At 41.5% G+C, this 22,829-nt stretch overlaps 1 protein-coding gene across 1 annotated transcript in view; it reads left to right on the forward strand.

The window, feature by feature from the left end:
• Nucleotides 1–22,829, forward strand: part of dnajb5 (DnaJ heat shock protein family (Hsp40) member B5) — a 72,876-nt gene that overhangs the window by 25,706 nt on the left and 24,341 nt on the right. The window contains exon 3 of the mRNA XM_043687782.1: nt 14,609–15,219. Coding sequence (XP_043543717.1) covers nt 14,609–15,219 — 611 coding nt within the window. The remainder of the gene's footprint in view (nt 1–14,608; nt 15,220–22,829) is intronic.

The raw sequence follows: 22,829 nt of genomic DNA on the forward strand, positions 1-22,829 counted from the left end.
CCCAGGGAAAAGACTGTTTATTTATCCTCTCCATGCCCCTCATAATTTTGTAAACCTCTATAAGGTCACCCCTCAGCCACCGACACTCCAGGGAAAACAGTCCCAGCCTGTTCAGCCTCTCCCTGTAGCTCAAATCCTCCAACCCTGGCAACATCCTTGTAAATCTTTTCTGAACCCTTTCAAGTTTCACAACATCTTTCCGATAGGAAGGAGTCCAGAATTGCACACGATATTCCAACAGTGGCCTAACCAATGTCCTGTACGCTGGACCCAAAACATAAACACTCTGCTTTTTCTCAACAGATGTTGCCAGACCCGCTGCTTTTCCAGCAAATAGTTTTCCAGCAATTTCTGTTCTTTTATTGATTATGATGTATTATCCTTTCTTGACTACTACAGGGTCTTTTTAATGCATTGAATTCAATGGGAATATGCAATAAGCTTCCACTATGTTCTGTGCTATTGTATTTAGAACAGATCTAGAAATAGCTACCTGCACAATAACTTCTGGAGTCTACTAAGGACCAAGCCTTAGCCACACTTTGTGTTACCCCTTAGCATTATCTTCAGACAATTGATAAACATCTGTGTACTGCAAGATTTAGTCATTGTCATGTAGCATGGAAACAGACTAGCCCCATTTGCCTGTATTTGATCCATACCCCTCTAAACCTTTCTTACTCATGTATTGATGTAAATGTCTTTTAAATGTTGTAATTGTATTGACCGCTACCACTTCCTCTGACAACTCATTCCATACCCCACTACCCTGAAGAGGTGCCCCTCAGGTCCCCTTTAAACCTTCTCCCTCACCTTCAACTATGCACTCTACTTTTGGAGCTGACTCCCCCACCCCCCCTCCAGAAAAGACCTTGACTATTCACACTGTCCTGCCCCTCATGATTTTATAAACCTCTAAGGTCACCCCTCAGCTTCTGACAATCCAGGGCAGAATGTCTCAGCCTATCCTTACAGCGCAAAACCTCCAATCCCGTAAACATCTTTGTAAATTATTTTGTTTCCTTTCAAGGTTAATAACATCCTTGCTATGCTAGGGCAGCCAGAAATGTATGCAGTATTCCAAACATGCCCTCACAATGTCTCGTTCAACCACAACAAGATGTCCCAACTCTTTGCTCAATAATCTGACAATGATGATAAGCCTGCCAAAAGTCGCCTCCTCTACCCTGTTTGCCTGACACTGCACTTACAAGGAACTCCGAACCTGTATCCCCAGGTGCATCTGTTCAACAACATTCCCCAGAGCCATAGCATTAACTGTAAGTTCTGCCCTGGTTTGCTTTACTAAAAAGCAACACCTCTCATTTATCTAAATTTATCTGCCACATCTCAGCCCATTGGTTCATCTGATCAAGATCTCGTTGTATTCTTCGGTAACCTTCTTCTTCTCAGTCCACATTACCACCAATTTTCTTCAAGCACGATAGAGTTTCAGCGTTTGGTGATTTTCCAAGGATGGAATTCTGCGCTTTGGAAGTGATTTTCTGATCTCAACCTTGACCTATATCTCATGCTATTAGATGCTGAAGTCTGAACTGTTGACAGGGTTCACCTGATGACTTTAGTCTCACCTTGTCACATTGTTTCAGCAGTGGTTTTCAGTCATGGGACCTAGCCATAAAGCAACCTCTGGTCTCCCAGAGAAACCTGATATTACTGTATAGCTCTTGAAAAAGTCCAGCCTGCAAAAGTGTGAAAGACCCTGGGGCAAGGAACAGGTAAAGGGATTGCTGAGTGAACTGGGGAGATATAGGGTGCAGGGGGACAAAGAGGGGCTTCACTGATTCTTCTGTCATCAGGAAATATGGAGAGCTTAACTAAAATGGTGTAAGTATACAAAATACTTTAAAATTCATATTGATGATGAATGTTGACCTGACACAAACTTTAATTATATACTGTTTCAGTTTTTGTAGAGATCACTTTTTTTAAAGAGATATTTAAAATATATTCATTCTTGGGATGTGGGTACTCCTAGCAAAGCCATCATTTGTTGCTCATCTTTAATTACACTTAAAGGTACTGGAGAGTTAAAATAGGATTACGTTAGAAAAAACTTGATGAAGCATTGCTGTAGTCTTTTCATGTACACATGGTGTCAAAGTCAAGTTATGATAGACTGCAATCTATATTACATGCACTAACTGAACATTGAATTCTAAGGTCACTTTGATTTTATACATGTACATTAGTCCTCAGTTTTGATTGTAATAGAAGATACATAAAGGGAATGCTAATGTTTCTACCTGCGTAATATCTTATAATTCGAAACATTTGGTGGCCTAGAGGTTTTACATAATGTGCTATAATTACAGAGTTCCTTATCATAAAACAAACTGAGCATTTTTTGTATTTATTCATGGGCTGAGCGCATCGCGATCTAAGCCAACATTTATTGCCCATTCATAATTGCATAGAGGTCAGTTAAGAGACAGCCACATTGCTGTGGGTCTGGAGTCATATATAGGTCAGGCCAGACCAGATAAGGATAGCAGTTTCCTTCCCTAAAGGACATTAGTGAACCAGGTAAGGTTTTCCAACAATTTACAATGAATTCATGACCATCATTAGACTCTTAATTCCAGATTTTTATTGAATTCAAATTCAACCATCTGCCACGGTGGTATTCAAACCCAGGTCCCCAGGTTATTACATGTGTCTCTTGTACTATCTGCCTACTCCTTCAGCATCCAGTCTTGAAAGAGCTAGTTTCCTCCACCTAAATATCAAAGTGGTTGAAGTGACTATGTCTCCAGTTCGAATTCCATCATTAACTCCATCTTATGTGACCACTGTCTTAGGCAGACCGAGTATGTTTGTATCATTTCTTTATTGCAAAGGAATGAAATATCAGACTAGGAAAGTTTCTCTACATCTGTACAGATCATTGCTGAGGCTGGAGTACTGTGTACAATTTTGGTCTCCCTTTTGGAGGAAACAAAATACCTTAATGGCTTTAGAAACAATTCCAAGGTGGTTGATGCAGGAAGGTTGGATGGCCTATACCCATTTGGAGTTAGAAAAAATAGAGGTGATCTTACTGAAACAAGATCTTGAGGGGACAGAATAGGATGGAAACCCAGAAGTTGTTTCCTTTTGTGGAAGAGACTAAAACTAGGGTTAATAGTTTAAAAATAAATGCTCTGCCATTTAAGACATGGATGAGATGTTCTTTCTGAATGCTGCTAATTGTGGAACTATCTTCTGCAAAATGTAATGGAGGTTGAGTCTTTAAATTTATTCAAGGCTAAGTTAGATTTTTGAATAAGAAGGCAGTCAAGGTTTTTGGGATACTGACAGGAAAATGGATCTGGACCTGAAATGACTTCACGAAGGCCGGCATGCCATCATCCAGTCACCCTTTATTTACATGTGCATAGTACATGACACTGACCCAGCTAGCTCAGAGATGGCTGCAAGGGTGAACAGAACCTCTGACACTCCTGTTTATATCTCTCGGCCAGTACTCCCTGATGTGGACTAGGTTAACGACCCCAATCAAGGAATGCATTGTATGAGGTCCACCTGGCTAATCTCATTATAATCACTAAATCCCCCTCCCTCCAAGTCCTGGGACATGGGCCCTCAGATTTTTCTGTAGCGTTTTTGCACCAGATACATTTCTTCCAACTCTGCCTTGGATACTGGCTGCCTGTACTGGACCAACTTCTTGAACCTGTAGCATCTCAGAACACATTCTTTATCTTCAGGCACTAATGGCTTCAAGGATATGTTATCTGCTGCATCCTAGGAGGCTTCTTTAAATGCCAAGAAGAGGGGGAGAACCCTCAGGTTCTGACAGCCTTGCCAGGTGTTCTGAGAGGCCAGGTATGTTTTGCTCCTACCCTGCTTCTGATGCTGTTTCACTCAGCTGTCTGCCAAAGATCCAGGAAGATCAGGTTTAACCTGGGGCGGAATAGTCTCCCTGTTAGCAACTCTGAAGCTATCCCTATAGTTGTCCTATAATCACACAGGAACTGGGACAGTTTGGTATCGAGTAAACAGTAGGCTGTTTCTTCGAGCCTGCCTTCAAAATTCAGGCTGCTTTTTGCAGCAGACCATTGGACGATGGATGATATGGAACTGTCCTTACTTGCCAAAAGCCATTCGATTTTAGGAAATACTCAGATTCCCTACTGGTAAATGATGACCCATTATCAGTGACCAACACTTTCAGGAGTTCGTGTTTTGCAAAAGATGCTCATCGCTTTTCAATCGTCCACATGTTTGACGAATGAACTCTATGGAGAAAGTGAGGACTGCTGATGCTAGAGACCGCAGTTGAAAAGTGGGGCACTAGAAAAGTACAGCACGTCAAGCAACACCCAAGGAGCAGGGAAGTCGATTGTTTCAGGCAAAAGCCCTTCATCATGAATGCGGGGCTGGGGGCATTGAGAGATAAATAGTGGGGTGGTGGGAAGGCAATAGGTAGATGCGGGTGGGGGCTGATAGTAATAGATCGGAGGGGAGGGTGGAGCAGATAGGCGGAAAGAAAGATGAACGATGAATGAAGTTTGTGCACGTCCAACCATATTGAATGGGTGTCCTCAATGACTTAAGAACCTTCAGCCAATGAAAGGACTGACATTGTCAACCTTAAATGTGTCTGCCTGGCCAAACTGGCCATAAATAGGTCCAGGCAGCGGGCTGTGGAGGGGGTCGTTAGGGCCGACTGCCTGCCCGTCTTCCGCGGTTACGTTAGAGCCCGGGTGTCTCTGGAAAAGGAGCACGCAGTGTCCACCGACACCCTGGAGTTGTTCAGGGAGAGGTGGGCACCGCAGGGCGTAGAGTGCATTATTTTCCCCTCCAACTCTATTTTCACTTAATCCCTACCCTCCCCTTCACTGTTTGATCACTCAGCATTGCCCTTTGATGTGAAGGGCACTGCTTGTCACAGGCCACTCGGGTGTTTCCATTCTTCCTGGTGGTGGAAATTTGAATAAAGATCCGTGCACCTTGTGTCTTTCACTGTGTCTCACACTTGCACACACACAACATGGGTGCTGGGGAAAAAATAAGCACTACCGCAGTTCGACGGTAGTGTGGGAAAAGAAGAAAAAAAATTAAACAGGGAAAAAGAATAAACAGCAGCATCATAGATTTTGTTCACTCAGAGCTAGCTCTGAGGGAGCTGGACCAGTTTAAAAAAAAATTAAACGAGTCGGCCTGGCCAGACTGGCCGTAAATAGGTCCAGGCAGCGGGCTGTGGAGGGGGTCGTTAGGGCCGACTGTTGCCCCTCTTCCACAGTTATGTTAGAGCCCGGTGTCTCTGGAAAAGGAGCACACAGTGTCCACCAACACCCTGGAATTGTTCAGGGAGAGATGGGTGCCACAGGGAGTGGATTGCATTATTTCCCTCTCCAACTCTATTTTTATTTGATCCCTGCCCTCCCCTTCAGTGTTTGATCACACAGCATTGCCCTTTGATGTGAAGGGCACTGCTTGTCACAGGCCACTTGGGTGTTTCCTTTCTTCCTGGTGGTGGAAACTTGAATTCGTGCACCTTGTGTCTTTCACTAAACAAAATTAAATGAGTCTGAGGTTTACCCAGACATTTCCATGAATGGGGGGGAGCTGCTAGCGGTAACTTTTGTCCTTGTTAGCACTGCACCACCAATGCGGCTATTTCGGGATCCAATCCTGGCCACCAGACATAACTTCTCACCAACATTTTGGAAACCTCTGATGGCGTTCAGCCAGTATCTGGTGGCAACCTTTGTTTGGGACAATCACTAATGCTCCCTATAATAATGTCATAATTTATAGTGATCTATTCTCACCAGGTTCAGAAAGGTTTCGATCCTGGTTGTGATGGCCATTTTGCTCCCCCCATCACCAACAGCTGTTTCGGCTTTGCCAGAACAGGATCTTCACAGTCTATATTGTCACCGCTAACAATAAGGGTATCCAGAAAGGTTAATACCAGTACGGACTCTTCTAGTGACAGCACCACCGGTGGTGTTTCCACCAGTGGGAGGCAGTCAAGGCATCCGCGTTTGTAACTTAGCCTCCCAGATAGTGTTCCAACTTGTAATTGTACACACTGAATAAGAGCCTACGGCTGAATTCAACCTTAAGCTATGGTTGGCATTCTACTGTCCACTTTAGAGTCCTTACAGGGGTTTGTAGTTCATGACTAGTAAGAATTACAACCATAAAGGTATTGGTGGAGTTTCCTTACACCAAAAATAACCGCCAAACAAACATTCTCTATCTGGGCATGTTTTGTTCATCATCAGCCAAAGTCCAGGAAGCATTCCTCTATGGACCACTGGTGAGCCAATACTATTCTGATACCGTATGAGGAGGCATTGCATGTCAGTACCACATCTTGCTTGAAATCAAAGTGTGCTGACACCTCTGACGACAATAGCTGCTGCTTCACTTCCCAAAAGACTGCATCTTGGCTACAAGACCATTTCCAAGACTGAACCTTTTTCAATAGCAGAAGTAAGGATGCCAGGATGAAGCAAGGTTATGTATGAATTTTCCCTAATAATTCACCAACCTAAGGAAAGACCTAAGACATGGGAACTGGAGCATCTTTTGATTGCCCTCATCTTCCAATAGATGTATCCAGTCTTGTCAACTCTGAGCCCAAGTAGGTCACTTGGGGTGCCTTTAACACACATTTTTCCCTTCTAACGCGTATACCTGCCTTAGAGAAGCATTTAAGCACTATGTCCAAGTTCTCTAAATGCTCTTCAGGGCGAAGGAGAATTATCTGGTTACAGTGCACAGGTCAGGGCCGGTGCAGCACCCCCACCCGATCCTAGTGCACTTTCACTCATCTAAGGACAAGCAAAAAGTTATAGAAGCCTTCAGACTATTGGGAAATGATCTGCAGGCACTGCTGTACATGAGGTCAAAAATCGTGTTTTTCCAGGATTTCTCGGCAGATTTAATTCAAAAAGGAAGTCCTTCCATGAAGTTTAAAAAGAGGCTGAAGAACCTGGGCATCCAGTACTCCATGAGGAATCCTGCAGTGCTCTATTTCAGCCACGAGCACTCAGTTTATACATTTGACTCAGCAGATAAAGCTAAAAGCTTTGTAGATGCTTTAAATACACGGACTGGCCTGAAGAATACGGTTAATGTTCGTTCTTTTTTCCTTCTTTCCCCATGTTTTTCCTTTTTTTTAATCCTTTCTTTCTCCCTAATAATTTCTTTTTTGGAAAGGGGGAAAGAAACTTGGAATAAGTTGTTCCTTTTTTTTAAACTGGATTTTATAATGGGAAATTTTGTGGATGGCCTTTGTTGTCTCCCCTTATTTTTTATTACTTTTAGTCACAAGAAGGGGTGATTTGTCTTTTGGATCCAACAGTGGACAGGATGCCTAGTGGGCCCCCAACTATTTCTGCACAGGCTAAGCAGGTGGCTGACTTATGCGAGGAGTTGGGGCTGGTGGATATTTGGAGATGTCTTCACCCTACCGGCAGGAACTTCACCTTTTTTTCAAACCCACATAAATATCACATGAGGATTGACCTCCTTCTGGCTCCCTCGGCCCTTCTGGATTCGATTATAGGTTGTAAAATTGGGAATCTAGCTATCTCTAATCATGCGGGAGTATATTTGGAGGTTAAGGTCAAGAGTGAAGGGCGAGGTTTGCGGCACTGGCATTTGGATCCTTTCTCCTTAAGGATTCCAAATTTGTGGAATAGTTTTTGAAGGAGTTTCAGGAATTCTTGACTATCAACTCAGGCACGGCTAGTAGTCCATCTATGCTATGGGAGACTGTTTAAGGCCTTTGCTAGGGGATTAGCTATTTCCTATTTGGCTAGCCAGAAACAACAGAAGGAGGATCAGCAACGTCTACTTGAGACGCGTTTGAAAGCCGCAGAGGCGGCACATTTTGCGCAGCCTTCAGTGACTAAGCTACAGGCTTAGTCTAAGCTTCGGGCTGCCTTGAATTCAATACTGACACAAAACACAAAGAAAGAACTTGCTTTTGCTAGACAAAGGCTATTCAAATATGGGGATAGGCCAGGGAAGTATTTAGCGTACCTGACTAGGAAAAAGTGTGCTCCCCAATCCATTACTGCAATCAGAGACAGTGCCAGGGTCCTTACATATGATGCTAAAAAGATTAATGAGGCTTTTTGGAGCTTTTACTCTGAATTGTATCGGTCTGAAGGTTGTGAAGACAGGAGGGCTAAAATGGAGACCTTTTTTAAGAACCTGGACCTCCAAGGTGTAACCTTGGAACAGGCCTCTCTCCTTAGTGCCCCCTTGACAGTTCAGGAAATACAGGAGGCAGGTAGGCAACTTCAGAGTGGGAAAGCACCTGGCCCTGATGGTCTCCTGGGTGAGTTGTATAAGGAGTTTATAGGGGTTCTGTCAGGGCCGATGTTGGAGATGTACAATCACTCCTATATGCATGAATGCCTACCACCATCTTTCAGAGAAGCTAATATTTCCTTAATTCTTAAGAAGGGGAAAGTTCCTGAGGATTGTGCCTCATAAAGGCCCATCTGTCTATTTAATTCAGATTTCAAGATTCTGTCTAAGATCCTAGCGCTGAGATTGGAAAAGGTGTTGCCCCATATTGTTAAAGAGGACCAGACAGGCTTTGTAAGGGGCATAGGTCCTCTAATAATATTAGAAGGTTGCTGACAAACTTGGACCATATTCAGCAACGATCAATTCAGGGGTTGGTGATTTCCTTAGATGCAGAGAAAGCATTTGATTGGGTGGAATGGCCGTATTTTTTTTATGTCTTAGAACAGTTTGAATTGAGTGGGGTCTTTGCTAGGTGGGTGGAGGTTTTATATCGCCACGCTCTGGCCGTCATCATCACCATTAGGATTGGTAGGGGTAGTCGGCAAGGTTGCCCTCTCTCACTGTTGTTGTTTACGTTGGTGATAGAGCCGGTGGCAGAGGTCATTCATCAGAACATCCACATAACCGCTCCGGAAGTGAGATCGAGGGCACACAGGATTACACTGTATGCGGATGATGTCCTTCTGTTTTTATCGAACCTGATGACCTCCATACCCATTTGATACAATGTATCAATTCATTTGGGGCTATTTCAGGATGCAAGGTTAACTTTGCAAAATCCGAGACTAAGCCTTTGGGGAAACTTCAAGGATGTGCCAGAAGTTGAAGGTGGCTCTAAGTTCCCTTTTAAGTGGTCACGGGCAAGGCTCCAATACCTAGGCATTTTTATTACCGCCAAGTTTGATCTGTTATTTCGGACTAACTTTGTTCACTTGCTCGACAATATTAGGCGAGATCTCCAGAGATGGGAGGCTCTTCCAATTTCATGGCTGGGCTGAATATCTCTCATTAAGAAGATTGTTATTTCTCATTTGCTTTATCCCATGCATATGCTCCCTATAATGTTTCCCAGGTCAACGCTACGGAAGCTTATGGGGTAGTTTGGTTCCTTTGGCGTCATGGGTGGCTCCTCATCAAACTTACTAAATTGCAGTTGCCTCAAGGAGGGGGGGAATTCATTTCCCAGACATCCAGAGGTATCAATTGAGTTCCCTGCTGTCCGTTGTCTGTGATTGGGTAGGTAATGATCTGAACTCAATATGGCTAGGTATCGAGGCCTCCCAGGCGAAGTGCCCTCTTATTAACTGTTGTTCATGGATAAGATGATGACAGTTATGGACCACTGCCGGAACCCCATTGTCATTAGTCCAGTCAAGGCGTGAGGGCGATGCGTCAGAATGAGGGTTGCTTATCTAAGACTTACGCCTATACTTGGCATGCCAGGATTCCGACCAGGGGTAATTGGACTCGGGGTTGAAACCATGGGCAGCGAGAGGAGTTTCTAGTTTGGGAGACTTGTTTGAGCGGGAAGTTGTGATGTCTTTTGAGCAACTGAGCTGCAAATACGGTTGTCCAGCAGAGATCTTTTCCATTTTTTTCAAGTTAGGGATTTCATCCAGAAGAAGACCATGCTTCTCACTAAACCCTATAAGCCCGATACAGAGAGATTGTTGCTACATTCCACCAGCACCCTTTCGGTTAGTGCCCTCTATCGCCTGCTGGGTGGCAGGGCCTGGCAGGATGTAAACAGGTTATGTGAGGTCTGGGAGCAAGAGCTAGGAGTGGAGATCTCTTCTGTACATGGGAGAACATATGGGAGAATGCTCGAAAGATCTCCATCTGTAATAGGACATGCGCTACGCAGTTAAATGTTCTGCACAGAGTTCATCTAGGTCCTGACAGTCTGGTGAAGTTTTAAAAAGGGGCATCTTCAGTGTGCCCCAAATGTAAAATAAGTGTAGGTACTCTTACCCATAGCTTCTGGACATGCCACAGGCTCCATGTTTATTGGAGTGCTGTGGCGGGAGAGATAGGGAGGGTATTGAGGACTGAAGTCAAAGTAGACCCAATATGTCTCCTCTTAAGTCTACCGAATTTACCATGTTTAGACTGGTATGAGAAGAAACTATTTTAATATTCTTGCATACTGTGCACGGAAGAATATTCTGATGAATTGGGTGTCTGAGAACCCTCTGGGCTTGCTGGGATGGCAGAAATTAATTATGGAGCACATTCCCTTGGACCTTTTTACAAACATGGTGCATCACACAACGGACCATTTTTATAAGACATGGCAGCTCTATTTGAGTTATTTGGATATAGATTTGTCAGCTATCTTAACTAGGGCACATGTTTAACCAGGATGGTTAGGTTTGTTGAGCCCTGGGCCCTGGAGGGGGTCTCCCGAGTTAATACGGGTATATATACAATGCTCCTGTTCCTTTGTTTGGGAGCTTTGTGCCGAGCATACCTGTTCTGTATTCTTTTCTTTTGGGTTTTTTTTTGCTTTTTTTTAATCTATTAGTTATTTGGTGTTGCTTTGCACAGTGTTAGGGTTTGTTTTGTCTTATAGGGTAGGTTCGTAGTTAGTAGACAGTCGTATTGTAATTGGTGTTTTTTCTTTTTATTATACTGATATTTGTTATTGATTGTATTTTCCAATAATTTTATATGTTTGTAAAGTTAAAAAAGTTTGCTAATAAATATATTTACAAAAAAAAGCATGAAAGTGAGTAAATTCCCATGACCTGATCAGGTGTACCCTAGAACTGTGGGAAGTGATTGCTGGGTCCCTTACTGAGATATTTGTATCATCAGTAGCCACAGGTGATGTGTCAGAAGACCGGAGGTTGGCTAATGTGGTGCCATTATTTAAGAAAGGTGGTGAGAAAAGGTCAGGGAGCTATGGACCGGTGAGTCTAACATCAGTGATGGACAGTTTATTGGAGGAGATCTGGAGGGACAGGATTTACGTGTATTTGGAAAGGCAACAACTAATTGGGGATAGTCAATGTGGCTTTGTGTGTGGGAAATAATGTTTCACTAACTTGATTGAACTTTTTGAAGAAATGACAAAGAGGATTAATGAAGGCAAAACGGTAGATGTGATCTGTATGGACCTTGGCAAAGGCATTCGACAAGGTTCCTCATGGTAGACTGGTTAGCGAGGTTAAATCGCATAAAAAAAGCTAAAGATCCACAAACTGTCAGGAGAATTACTTGTTGCTTTTCATCTGCCCCAGTTTCATTTGTCTGAGAAAAAACACATTCTTTTCACATACTGGGCCCTGTGAACAAGGACTGGATCAAATGAGTCAGGCTTCCCTCTCTTCACCACTGAAAACTCCACAAAGGCAGGTATCCTGTCACCAAGTCACCCTTTGTTTACACATGTATAGTAGATGTCACTGACCCAACTAGCTCCGAGCCAGCTCCTGGAGTAAACAGAAACTCTGACACTCCTGTTTATAACTGTCAGCGAGGACTCGGTGATTGGGCTGTTACTCTAGTCCAAGCAGGGAACTTCTTCTGTGAAGTCCACCTGGCTGACCTCATTCCAGTTACATGACCACAACCAGATCAGCCACAAGAACACTAAATTGTTCAAGGACCAAATGGGTTTACACCTGTTGATAATGCAGTCTGTTGTAATAAAATAAATAGGTATGTTCTACAGCAATACTAATGAAAATTTACAGAATCATTCAGTTACAGAACCATTTCAAAAAGCATTTCTACAACATATATTATTTATTGAAGTCTCAAATCGATAATTGTAGTAATTTTAAGTTTGCACTACCTTGATGCTTTAAGTAAACAATATCAGCATATTTTAAATTTAAGTGAAAGGTGTACAGTTATAAATTCAGAGAATGGTGGAGAAACTCCGTAAACTCAGCAGGTCTGGCATCATCTGTGGAGAGGGAAACAGTTAACATTTCCATTAATTCTGATTACTATCCACAGATGCTTCCAGGTCTGCTGAGTTTCTCCAGCATTGTTTATTTAAAACTTCTGATATCCGCCATATTTTACTTTCATCATATTTAGCTTTTAATACTTTGCAACCAAATGAATTTCTAAGACGGAGAATATGCATTCAAATCCAGTCCTGGCGGAAATATTGGAATTCCTCAGTTGCAGCACATTTTGGGTGTGGAGGACACCAAGTGCAGGCATCGGATCACACTTCTGACATAATTGGCTAATTTTTTTGGCCTAATAATTTAAGCCAAAATAATGCTTTTCTTTTTTAATTGTGGCGTTCCAATGAAGTGCTGTTACATCATTTCACTTTGACTGTTGAAGCAATAAAACCTTAGAATATTAGACTGACATCCAAGACTCCAGATTAAGTCAGATTTTAAAAAAAAACTTCACTTGCACCACAGGGGTAAGTCTTGATTTCAGCTGACTTTTCAATGAAAGCAATTAACAAACTATATTTTGGTGCCAGCTAATTAGTGAGGACTGAGCATTTGTAGAAATTTCTGATCTCCTTTGACAGATGCAACAAGTTGAGTCTTATGGAAATCATTTTCTTTTCTTTAGGAAGCAGAGAAGAATCTTTTTAACTCTCCAAAAACTGTAGGTACACAATAACCACTTGCTCATTCTATTTAAAGTGCTTCAGATTTCCAGACTCTTGTGAATTTCCTTTTTATTTTAGTAATTTAACATTAAAATTATTAAGATAATTGTCAAAGCTGTCCACATTTGTCGAATATTTAAGGAACTTTTGTGATCACTGAGAATTTGAAAAGTCCTTCTTTGAAGGCTGCAGATAATTTAAAATGGATTACATAATGCTTATATTGAGGGAAAAAGATATCTCTCTAATTCAGAAGAAAGGTAGAAGAGGGATTTCAGATGAAAGGGAAAAGAGAAAAATTAATGCAAAAGAATAAAATGATGTTTCACTTTTAAGAAATCCATCTGCACTGGGCATGATCTGTTTGTTAACCCATGTTGAAACGAGTCAGAATTAGTCTTTGCTCCATGAAACTCCTTGCTCCCTTTATCATAATTTTAAATTCTATTTAATTTTAACAAGTAAATCTATATTAAGTTTTGGTATTATTGTTTATTAACCTGGTCAGAGCTTTTAAGCCAATAATGAAGTATAAATATGTAGAATGGGTTCATACCTGCTAAAGGAAAGCATTTATGTTCAATCATGGTTTAGTTGACTTGCTTTGAGAGGTTTGCTCAATATTTTATATTTAATACACTGTCATGTAAATATTCAATTTTGCTGTTGTGTAATCCTTAAATAATAACTTTAGCTATGCTGTGATGGTAAAAATTATCATCGCTATTTATCTGAAAAATTATAGTGTATTTGTTGAATGTAAGCTATTGGTTCACTGGAAGTGTTGACCAGACCCAGGCCAATGCGCATGAATCAAAATGCATTTGGATTTCACAATAGAACCCAGTTGACCGTGGCAGCAGGAGTGTGCTGCATTAGTGTTCATTCAATTTAAGTGTTTTAATTCTGCATATAAAATTAGGAATAGTTGGTTCTCTTGAACTTGGGTGCTGAGCATAAGTCGGTAAAACCATTTAGGGACTCAACAATTTGGTCTGTCTTTCAGTTGATATGATTATCAATCCTCAAATAGCAGGCATGTGAAACATTATTTTTAAAGTTTAAAGCTGTATAGTTGTTTAAAGTGACTTTGTGATCCGTTGCTTGTGGCGTAATTAATTTGTTCTTTAATCAAGGTTGTCAGACATTGTAATATAATAGTAACTGTCCAGAATCCAAAAGATTTCATGATATAAAAGTGGGGCAGTCAATTTGTTTTGGAAAAATTTTGAGAATCAATTATTTTGGCTCTTGGGCATTTGTTCGTAAATATACATTAAGTGTCAGAGTTAGCCGCTGAATTTCATAAAACCAAATTTATACAATCAAATACAGAAATGTACAAGCATTATGCAAGTAATTAGAATTTAGCAGTCTATTTTGAGCATTAAAGGGATTTCTAAATTACCTGTTTAAGAGGACTTTCCATAATCCTTTCTTTAAAATTTTTTTTAGCTGCAAAACATCTGAATGTCCTGTTATTTTCATAGAACATTAGACTATAGTTTCTTATGAGGTTCAATATTCTCCTCCTGTATTACTCTATTAACCACAAAGATATGTGTAATAACTCATCCAGTAGGATATTGTAGTACTTTAAGCATTGCATCATTTATTCCTTGCTGAATCCATTCTAAGTTATATGACATTGTAATTATGAGGTAATCTATGGATTGTCTTTGTAACTTGTTTGTAATCTGTTTTATGTGACAGGTCTGAAGGCTGGAGGAGCCTCTACAGGTGGCCCTGGCAATACGTTCCACTACACTTTCCATGGTGATCCCCATGCCACTTTTGCATCCTTTTTTGGTGGTTCCAGTCCGTTTGATATTTTCTTTGGTGCTCCAGGACGCTCTAGAATGACTACTGACTTTATTCATGACGACATGGACATTGATGATGATGATGACGACCATGATCCCTTCAATGCATTTAACCATTTTGGTTTCAATGGAATGAATGGATTTCATCGGCGGCATCCAGGCTCCCTCCATACTCGGAGAAAGGTACAGGATCCCCCTGTCATTCATGAACTTAGAGTATCCCTTGAAGAAATCTACCATGGTTGTACTAAAAGAATGAAGATCACACGTAGACGGCTGAACCCAGATGGCCGAACCACAAGGACCGAAGACAAGATTCTGAATGTTGTTATTAAAAAAGGTTGGAAAGAGGGCACAAAAATCACGTTCCCCCGGGAAGGTGATGAAACAGCAAACAACATCCCAGCTGATATTGTCTTTATTCTGAAAGACAAACCTCATCTCCATTTCAAGAGAGATGGATCCAATGTAGTTTATGTCGTGAAAGTCACTCTTAGGGAAGTAAGTACAAATACGCTTTCTTTTTTAAACCTATGATTTAGAGGCTATCTTGAAATCATAGAATAGCTACATCAAATCCTTACCGACCCTCTGAGGAGCTTTCCACCACCCCTCCCCAAATCTCTGTAAGCCTGCATTTTCCATGGCTAATCCACTTATCCTGCACATCCCTGGACACTGGGAAATTTAGCATGGCCAACACATCTAACATTCACATTTTTGGACTATGCAAGAAAACCTGGAAGAAACCCACACAAAAACAAAGATTGTGTTTGTTGTCTGCACAGTCACCCAAGGGTGGAATTGAACCCGGGTCCCTGACTCTGTGAGACAGTAGTGCTAACCACTGAGCCATTCGTGAGCCAGTGAATTGAAAAGCCAGAAGCTGAATTATAACTTGCCACCCAATCATTCAGCAAGGCACACAAAGTCATTATCACAAACCCATCCTTTTGAAAGCTGGTTTGTTACCTGTCCCTTGCTTCGTCCCAATACGCTATCATCTTTCCCTGCCCTAGCCCAACCGAGACAGTTATTAACTTGTGACTTGGTTATTCGGCTATGGACCAGCTCGTGAGTTGCCCCATGATTTCATTCACAAACACATTGTTGAAAGGATTTGCAGCTGCAGTTTACATGACCAAGGACTGATTAGGGATAGTCAACGTGGCTTTGTGCATGGGAAATCATGTCTCACAAACTTGAGTGAGTTTTTTGAAGGAACAAAGAAGATTGATGAGGGCAGAGCAGTAGATGTGATCTATATGGACTTCAGTAAGGCGTTCGACAAGGTTCCCCATGGGAGACTGATTAGCAAGGTTAGATCTCATGGAATACAGGGAGAACTAGCCATTTAGATACGAACTGGCTCAAAGGTAGAAGAGAGAGGGTGGTGATGGAAGGTTGTTTTTCAGACTGGAGGCATGTGATCAGTGGAGTGCCACAAGGATCAGTGCTGGGACCTCTACTTTTTGTCATTTACATAAATGATTTGGATGCGAGCATAAGAGGTACAGTTAGTAAGTTTGCAGATGACACCAAAATTGGAGGTGTAGTGGACAGCGAAGAGGGTTACCTCCGATTACAACAAGATCTGGACCAGATGGGTCAATGGGCTGAGAAGAGGCTGATGGAGTTTAATTCAGATAAATGCGAGGTGCTGCATTATGTGAAAGCAAATCTTAGCAGGACTTATACACTTAATGGTAAGATCTTGGAGAGTGTTGCTGAACAAAGAGACCTTGGAGTGCAGGTTCATAGCTCCTTGAAATTGAGCTATAGGGAGAGGCTGAACAGGCTGGGGCTGTTTTCCCTGGAGCGTCAGAGGCTGAGGGGTGACCTTCTAGAGGTTTAAAAAATTGAGGGGCATGGATTGGATAAATAGACAAAGTCTTTTCTCTGCGGTCGGGGAGTCCAGAACGAGAGGGCATATAGGTTTAGGGTGAGAGGGGAAAGATGTAAAAGAGACGTAAGGGGCAACTTTTTCACGCAGAGGGTGGTACGTGTATGGAATGAGCTGCCAGAGGATGTGGTAGAGTCTGGTACAATTGCAACATTTAAGAGGCATTTGGATGGGTATATGAATAGGAAGGTTTAGAGGGATATGGACCGGGAGCTGGCAGGTGGGACTAGATTGGGTTGGGATATCTGGTCGGCGTGGACAGATTGGACCGAAGCGTCTGTTTCCATGCTGTATATCTCTATGACTCTATGACCACAATGTTCAAATTTTCACGTTTCCAAATGTGTCACTAACCAACATTTTCCCCCCACCTACTAACTGTTAGTCAGAAATTTAACTTGTGTTCCAAGTCTAGTCCCCATCTATTTGCTATGACTGTATCTGTAATCATCCTTTTTGTCCTTGGCATCTATACTGTAGAGAAACTGACCCTGGTTGCTATATCTGTAAAGTATAAAATGAAAATGTCGGTCTTTGTTCCACACCTTAGAGTCATAGAGATGTACAGCATAGATACACACCCCTCAGTCCAACTGGTTCATGTTGACCTGATATCCTAACCTCATAACTCCATAAGGCATAGGAGTGGAAGCAAGGCCATTTAGCCCATTGAGTTCACTCCGCCGTTTAATCATGGCTGATGGGCGTTTAAATTCCACTTACCTGCACTCTCCCCGTACCCTTTAATTCCTTGCGAGATCAAGAATTCACCAATCTCTGCCTTGAAGACACCCAACATCCCGGCCTCCACTGCTCTCCATGGCAATGAATTCTACAGGCCCAACACGTTCTGGCTAAAGAAATGCCTCCTCATTTCTGTTCGAAATTGACCACATCTAATTTTAAGGCTGTGCCCATGGGTCCTAGTCTCCCCACCTAACGGAAACAACTTCCCAGCGTCCACCCTTTCTAAGCCATGCATTATATCTTGTAAGTTTCTATTAGATCTCCCCTCAATCTTCTAAACTCTAATAATTACAATCCCTGGATCCTCAGCTGATCATCATATGTTAGGCCTAATCTCTAAACCCCTCTGCCTCCAAACCCTTCCTATTCATATCCCCATCCAGATGCCTTTTAAATGTTGCAATTGTACTAGCCTCCACTGCTACTGGCAGCTCATTCCATACACGCACCACCCTCTGTTTGAAAAAGTTGCTCCTTAGGTCCCTTTTATATCTTTCCCCTCTCACCTAAACCTATGCCCTGTAGTTCTGGACTTCCCCACCCCAGGGAAAAGATCTTGTCTATTTGTCCTAACCATGCCACTCATGATTTTATAAACCTCTAAGGTCACCCCTCAGCCTCCGACGCTCCAGGGAAAACAGCCCCAGCCTATTTAACCTCTCCCTACAGCTTGAATCCTCTAACCCTGGCAACATCCTTGCAAATCTTTCCTGAACCCTTTCAAGTTTCACAACATCCTTCTGATAGGAAGGAGACCAGAATTGCACGCAATATTCCAAGAGTGGCCTAAGCAATGTTCTGATCAGCCGCAACATGACCTCCCAACTCCTAAATTCAATGCTCTAACCGATAAAGGAAAGCATACCAAACACCACCACCTTTATCCTATCTACATGCAACTCTACTTTCAAAGAGATATGAACCTGCACTCCAAGGTCTCCTTGTTTAGCAACACTCCCTAGGCCCTTACCATTAAGTGTATAAGTCCTGCTAAGATTTGCTTTTCCAAAATGCAGGCCTCACGTTTATCTAAATTAAACTACGTCTGCCGTTCCTTCGCCCATTGGCCCACCTGATCAAGCTCCCATTGCAATCTAAGGTAACCTTCTTCGCTGTCCACTACATCTCCAATTTTGGAGTCATCTGCAGACTTACTATATCTTTTCAGTTCACATCCAAATCATTTATATAAATGATGAAAAGCAGTGGACCCAGCACCGATTCTTGTGGCACTCCACTGGTCACAGGCCTCCAGACTGAAAAGCAACCCTCCACCACTACCCTCAGTCTTTTACCTTTGAGCCAGTTCTGTAACCAAATGGCTAGTTCTCCCTGTATTCCATGAGATCTGACCTTGCTAACCAGGCTCCCATGGCGAACGTTGTCAAACACCTTACTGAAGTTCATATAGATCACATCCACTGCTCTGCCATCATCAATCCTCTTTATTGCTTCTTAAAACCTCAATCAAGTTCATGAGGCATGATTTACCACCTTCAAATCAGTGTCTACAATTTCATTACACCTTGTGCCAGTTAAAGTTCATGAATCGCAAAAAGCTACAATCCACGTTTGATGGGTTAACAGGAAGGCAACAGAATATTAGCCTTTATTTCAAAGGAAATGGAGAATGAATGTCGGGGAGTTTTGCCAAAAATCTCCACTGGACTATTGTGAACAGCTTCGGGCACCTTATCTAAGCAAAATGTACTGACATTGGAGGCAGTCCAAAGAAGTTTAGATGACCTGAAACCAGGTATAGAGGGACTATCTTACAAGGTGAAGTTGAGTAGATTTGGTCTGTACTCATTGGAGCATTGAAGAATGAGAGGTTACCGTATTGAATTAAGGTTTGTAAAGACAGGGCACATGCAGAATGGCTGCTTTCCCTTGTGGGAGAATCCAGGACCAGAGGGTGTTATCTCAGAATAAAGGGTCACAAATTTAAGATTTGAATATAAGTGATGAAACCTGTTCAAAGGTGGTAATGAAGGTACTGAAGCTGTGGAATTCTTTATCATAGGGTGCTGTTGAGGCTGAGTCATTAGGCATATTCAAGCCTGAGAGAGACAGACTGATCAATAACTGGGTCAGAGTTTGGGGGCATGAAATTAAAATTGAGAATTATCATTTCAGCCATGACCAGTCAAGCTGACCCCATGGGCTGAATGAATGATTTCTGCTACCATGCCTTATCATCTTAATGTGGTTGCCCCATCCAGGTCATTTCTTCAATGACCATTATATACTCATCAACCACACTTGCTTCCTTTTAGTAGAATTTTTAATTAGTGATACTGCGAAAATATTCTCTGATATTAAGACAATTGGTGTTTTATAGTCTCATTCTTACCCGATGCCATTAACACTTGTCAGAATCTTAAAATATTTTGTTGAATAGTTGTAATAATGCTGTGATTGAGAGAACAATTATATTATGTCCTTTTGTCTATTTTACATGTACAGCTGCTTAACTACAATGGTATTTCACTATAGACTACATTAGCACTAAGAAAGTGGGGTACTCCAGATACTTTGCATGGAATCACCACTCCTAATGACTTCAGTGTGTTGTCATCCCCAATCCTGAAATAATTGACCTTCAAATTTTACTTTGATCCTTAATGAGGGTTTCGTGTGGTACAGCAATAGACTAGAGATAACGACACTAGGAGGTGCAGAGGTGTGAATTACCACCTTTGAACAGGTTAATTAGAAAATCTCTTCTTTGATCCTTAATAGTGAGTCTAAATAATACTTTGTATTACTGATCTTTTCCACATACAGTAGTTGTGACTTTTACAGCCATAGCAAGATTAAATGAATCCATGACTAATCCTGTCATTACCAGAATAAAGCTTCTTGTAACTAGTATAATGCCTTAAAATTGATCAATGTCATAATCAACTTTCAAATTCTGTGTCTTGCATCACTTCAAAAACCCTGCTGTTCCACTTTGGACAAATCATAATATAATGATATTTTGAATCACATCTAAATACCTGTTAATTGTCCCATGAATAACCCTGAGGTTTATTAGTCTATTTTTATTGATCCAGTCTTGTCTTATCATATTTTAAAATTGACTTTATCTTGATTCATTCTGTCTGTCACCGTTTTTGTTGAACTGATGTCACCAACCCCTACCTGAAAAAGATTGAAAAGCCACCTGTCCCATTTACTCCAATAAGGCTGCTGGAAATGATTTTTGTTTGCTGACACTGCAGTTAAGACCAGGACCTAATCTCGAAGTGACACCTGAATAATCCAGCAATTCAAATATGAACACCAGCTATCTCTAAATTGATTTTTTTTTTTGTTCCCCCACCCTACCCAGGTTTTTCTGCACTTCTGTTGTCCATGATATATTTATATAAGTTTGACCATGTTTCAAAGTCATGGTTCATTGATCATCTTTCTTGTAAATTTGAACCATGAAGCTTATAGAAAATCCAAAGCTTTACCAGCATCTAAATGACTGGTATCCAGCTGGCAAAATACTTGATTTCACTTTTGTTAAGAAGTGACAGTGCCTAAGGTATACCTTCTTTTCCCTTTTGTTAAGAATGTAACCATGTCCTTGTCCTTGTACATGCTTCATGGTTCCATGGTCATAAGGTTTAATTTGGAGAATATTGGTGGGTAATCATACCCTAACAAGTTACACTTGTTTTCAGCCATGTTTGTTTTGAGTAACTCATGACAGTTTGTATCTTTTGATGGGCGAGAGAACATTTTCTTGGTTTCTAATCTTTATCTTAGGCAACCACTATCTGCTGCTGCTTTATACTTTTGAGAGCCAGAAGGTGAAATAGAAAACTGTACAATGAGCTTCACTTGATACTAGATTTCTTTTTAGTGCGCAATACTACAAATGTCTCCATCAGTGTTAAGTAAGGAGAGGGAGAAGAGACTTGGAGGAGATATCTGGGAATCACAGATCTTTCAAGTAGATTGTTGAAATTTCGAGCCATTTTAAATTACTGAGTTGTTCTTAATAAATAGTTGAGACATGAACAATCTAAAAAGATAGGAAAAGTGTACATTAATTTGATAAGGGGATCAAGCGTTATGGGAAGAATGCAGAAGTATAGAATTGAAAAACATCAACTATGATCAAAAGATGGAGAAGATTGCATGCCTAATTCTGCTGCTATATCTAATAGTCTTGAATCTTATGGACTCTTGATGGTAAGTATATATTTTCTTGAATACAAAATTTAAATTTCGCACAATATTCCAGATGTGTTGTCATCAAGGCCCTGTACCTCCTTGTTCCTGTACTTGAACCCTCTTGCACTGAAGACCAACAATCCATTTGTTTTCCTAACTGCATGCTGTAAATCTAAAGTGTTTAACCCTCCAATTTGCAGAAGAGTGTATCACTTCAAATTCTCACTGTTCTTTGATACTTTTAAGGCGAAGTTTTACTTGCTCCAATAACTAATGATGCCGCATTTGTAATCAAACGAAGATGTATGGGGCAACGTTTTCATGCAGAGGTTGGTACATGTATGGAATGAGCTGCCAGAGGAGGTGGGGGAGGAGGGTTTGGTTAAGAAAAAGAAGGAAGCATATGTCAGGTATAGACAGGACAGATCGAGTGAATCCTTAGAGTATAAAGGAAGTAGGAGTATACTTCAGAGGGAAATCAGGAGGGCAAAAAGAGGACATGTGGTAGCTTTGGCAAATAGAATTAAGGAGAATACAAAGGGTTTTTACAAATACATTAAGGTCAAAAGGGTAACTAGGGAGAGAATAGGGCCCCTCAAAGATCAGCAGGACGGCCTTTGTGTGGAGCAGCTGAAAATGGGGGAGATACTGAATGAATATTTTGCATCAGTATTTACTGTGGAAAAGGATATGGAAGATATAGACTGCAGGGAATTAGATGGTGACATCTTGCAAAATGTCCAGATTACAGAGGAGGAAGTGCTGGATGTCTTGAAACGGTTAAAGGTGGATAAATCCCCAGGAACTGATCAGGTGTACCCGAGAACTCTGTGGGAAGCTGGAGAAGTGATTGCTCAGCCTCTTGGTGAGATATTTGTATCATCGATAGTCACAGGTGAGGTGCTGGAAGACTGGAGGTTGGCAAACGTGGTGCCACTGTTTAAGAAGGGCAGTAAAGACAAGCCAGGGAACTATAGACCGGTGAGCCAGACCTCAGTAGTGGGCAAGTTGTTGGAGGGAATCCTGAGGGAAAGGATGTACATATATTTGGAAAGGCAAGGACTGATTAGAGATAGTCAACATGATTTTGTGCGTGGGAAATCATGTCTCACAAACTTGACTGAGTTTTTTGAAGAAGTAAAAAAGAAGGTTGATGAGGGCAGAGCAGTAGATGTGATCTATAAGGACTTCAGTAAGGCGTTCGACAAGGTTCCCCATGGGAGACTGATTAGCAAGGTTCGATCTCATGGAATACAGGGAGAACTAGCCATTTGGATACAGAACTGGC

The sequence above is a fragment of the Chiloscyllium plagiosum genome, chromosome 1, assembly GCF_004010195.1.
Source record: "Chiloscyllium plagiosum isolate BGI_BamShark_2017 chromosome 1, ASM401019v2, whole genome shotgun sequence".
NCBI classification, from domain to species: Eukaryota; Metazoa; Chordata; class Chondrichthyes; order Orectolobiformes; family Hemiscylliidae; genus Chiloscyllium; species Chiloscyllium plagiosum.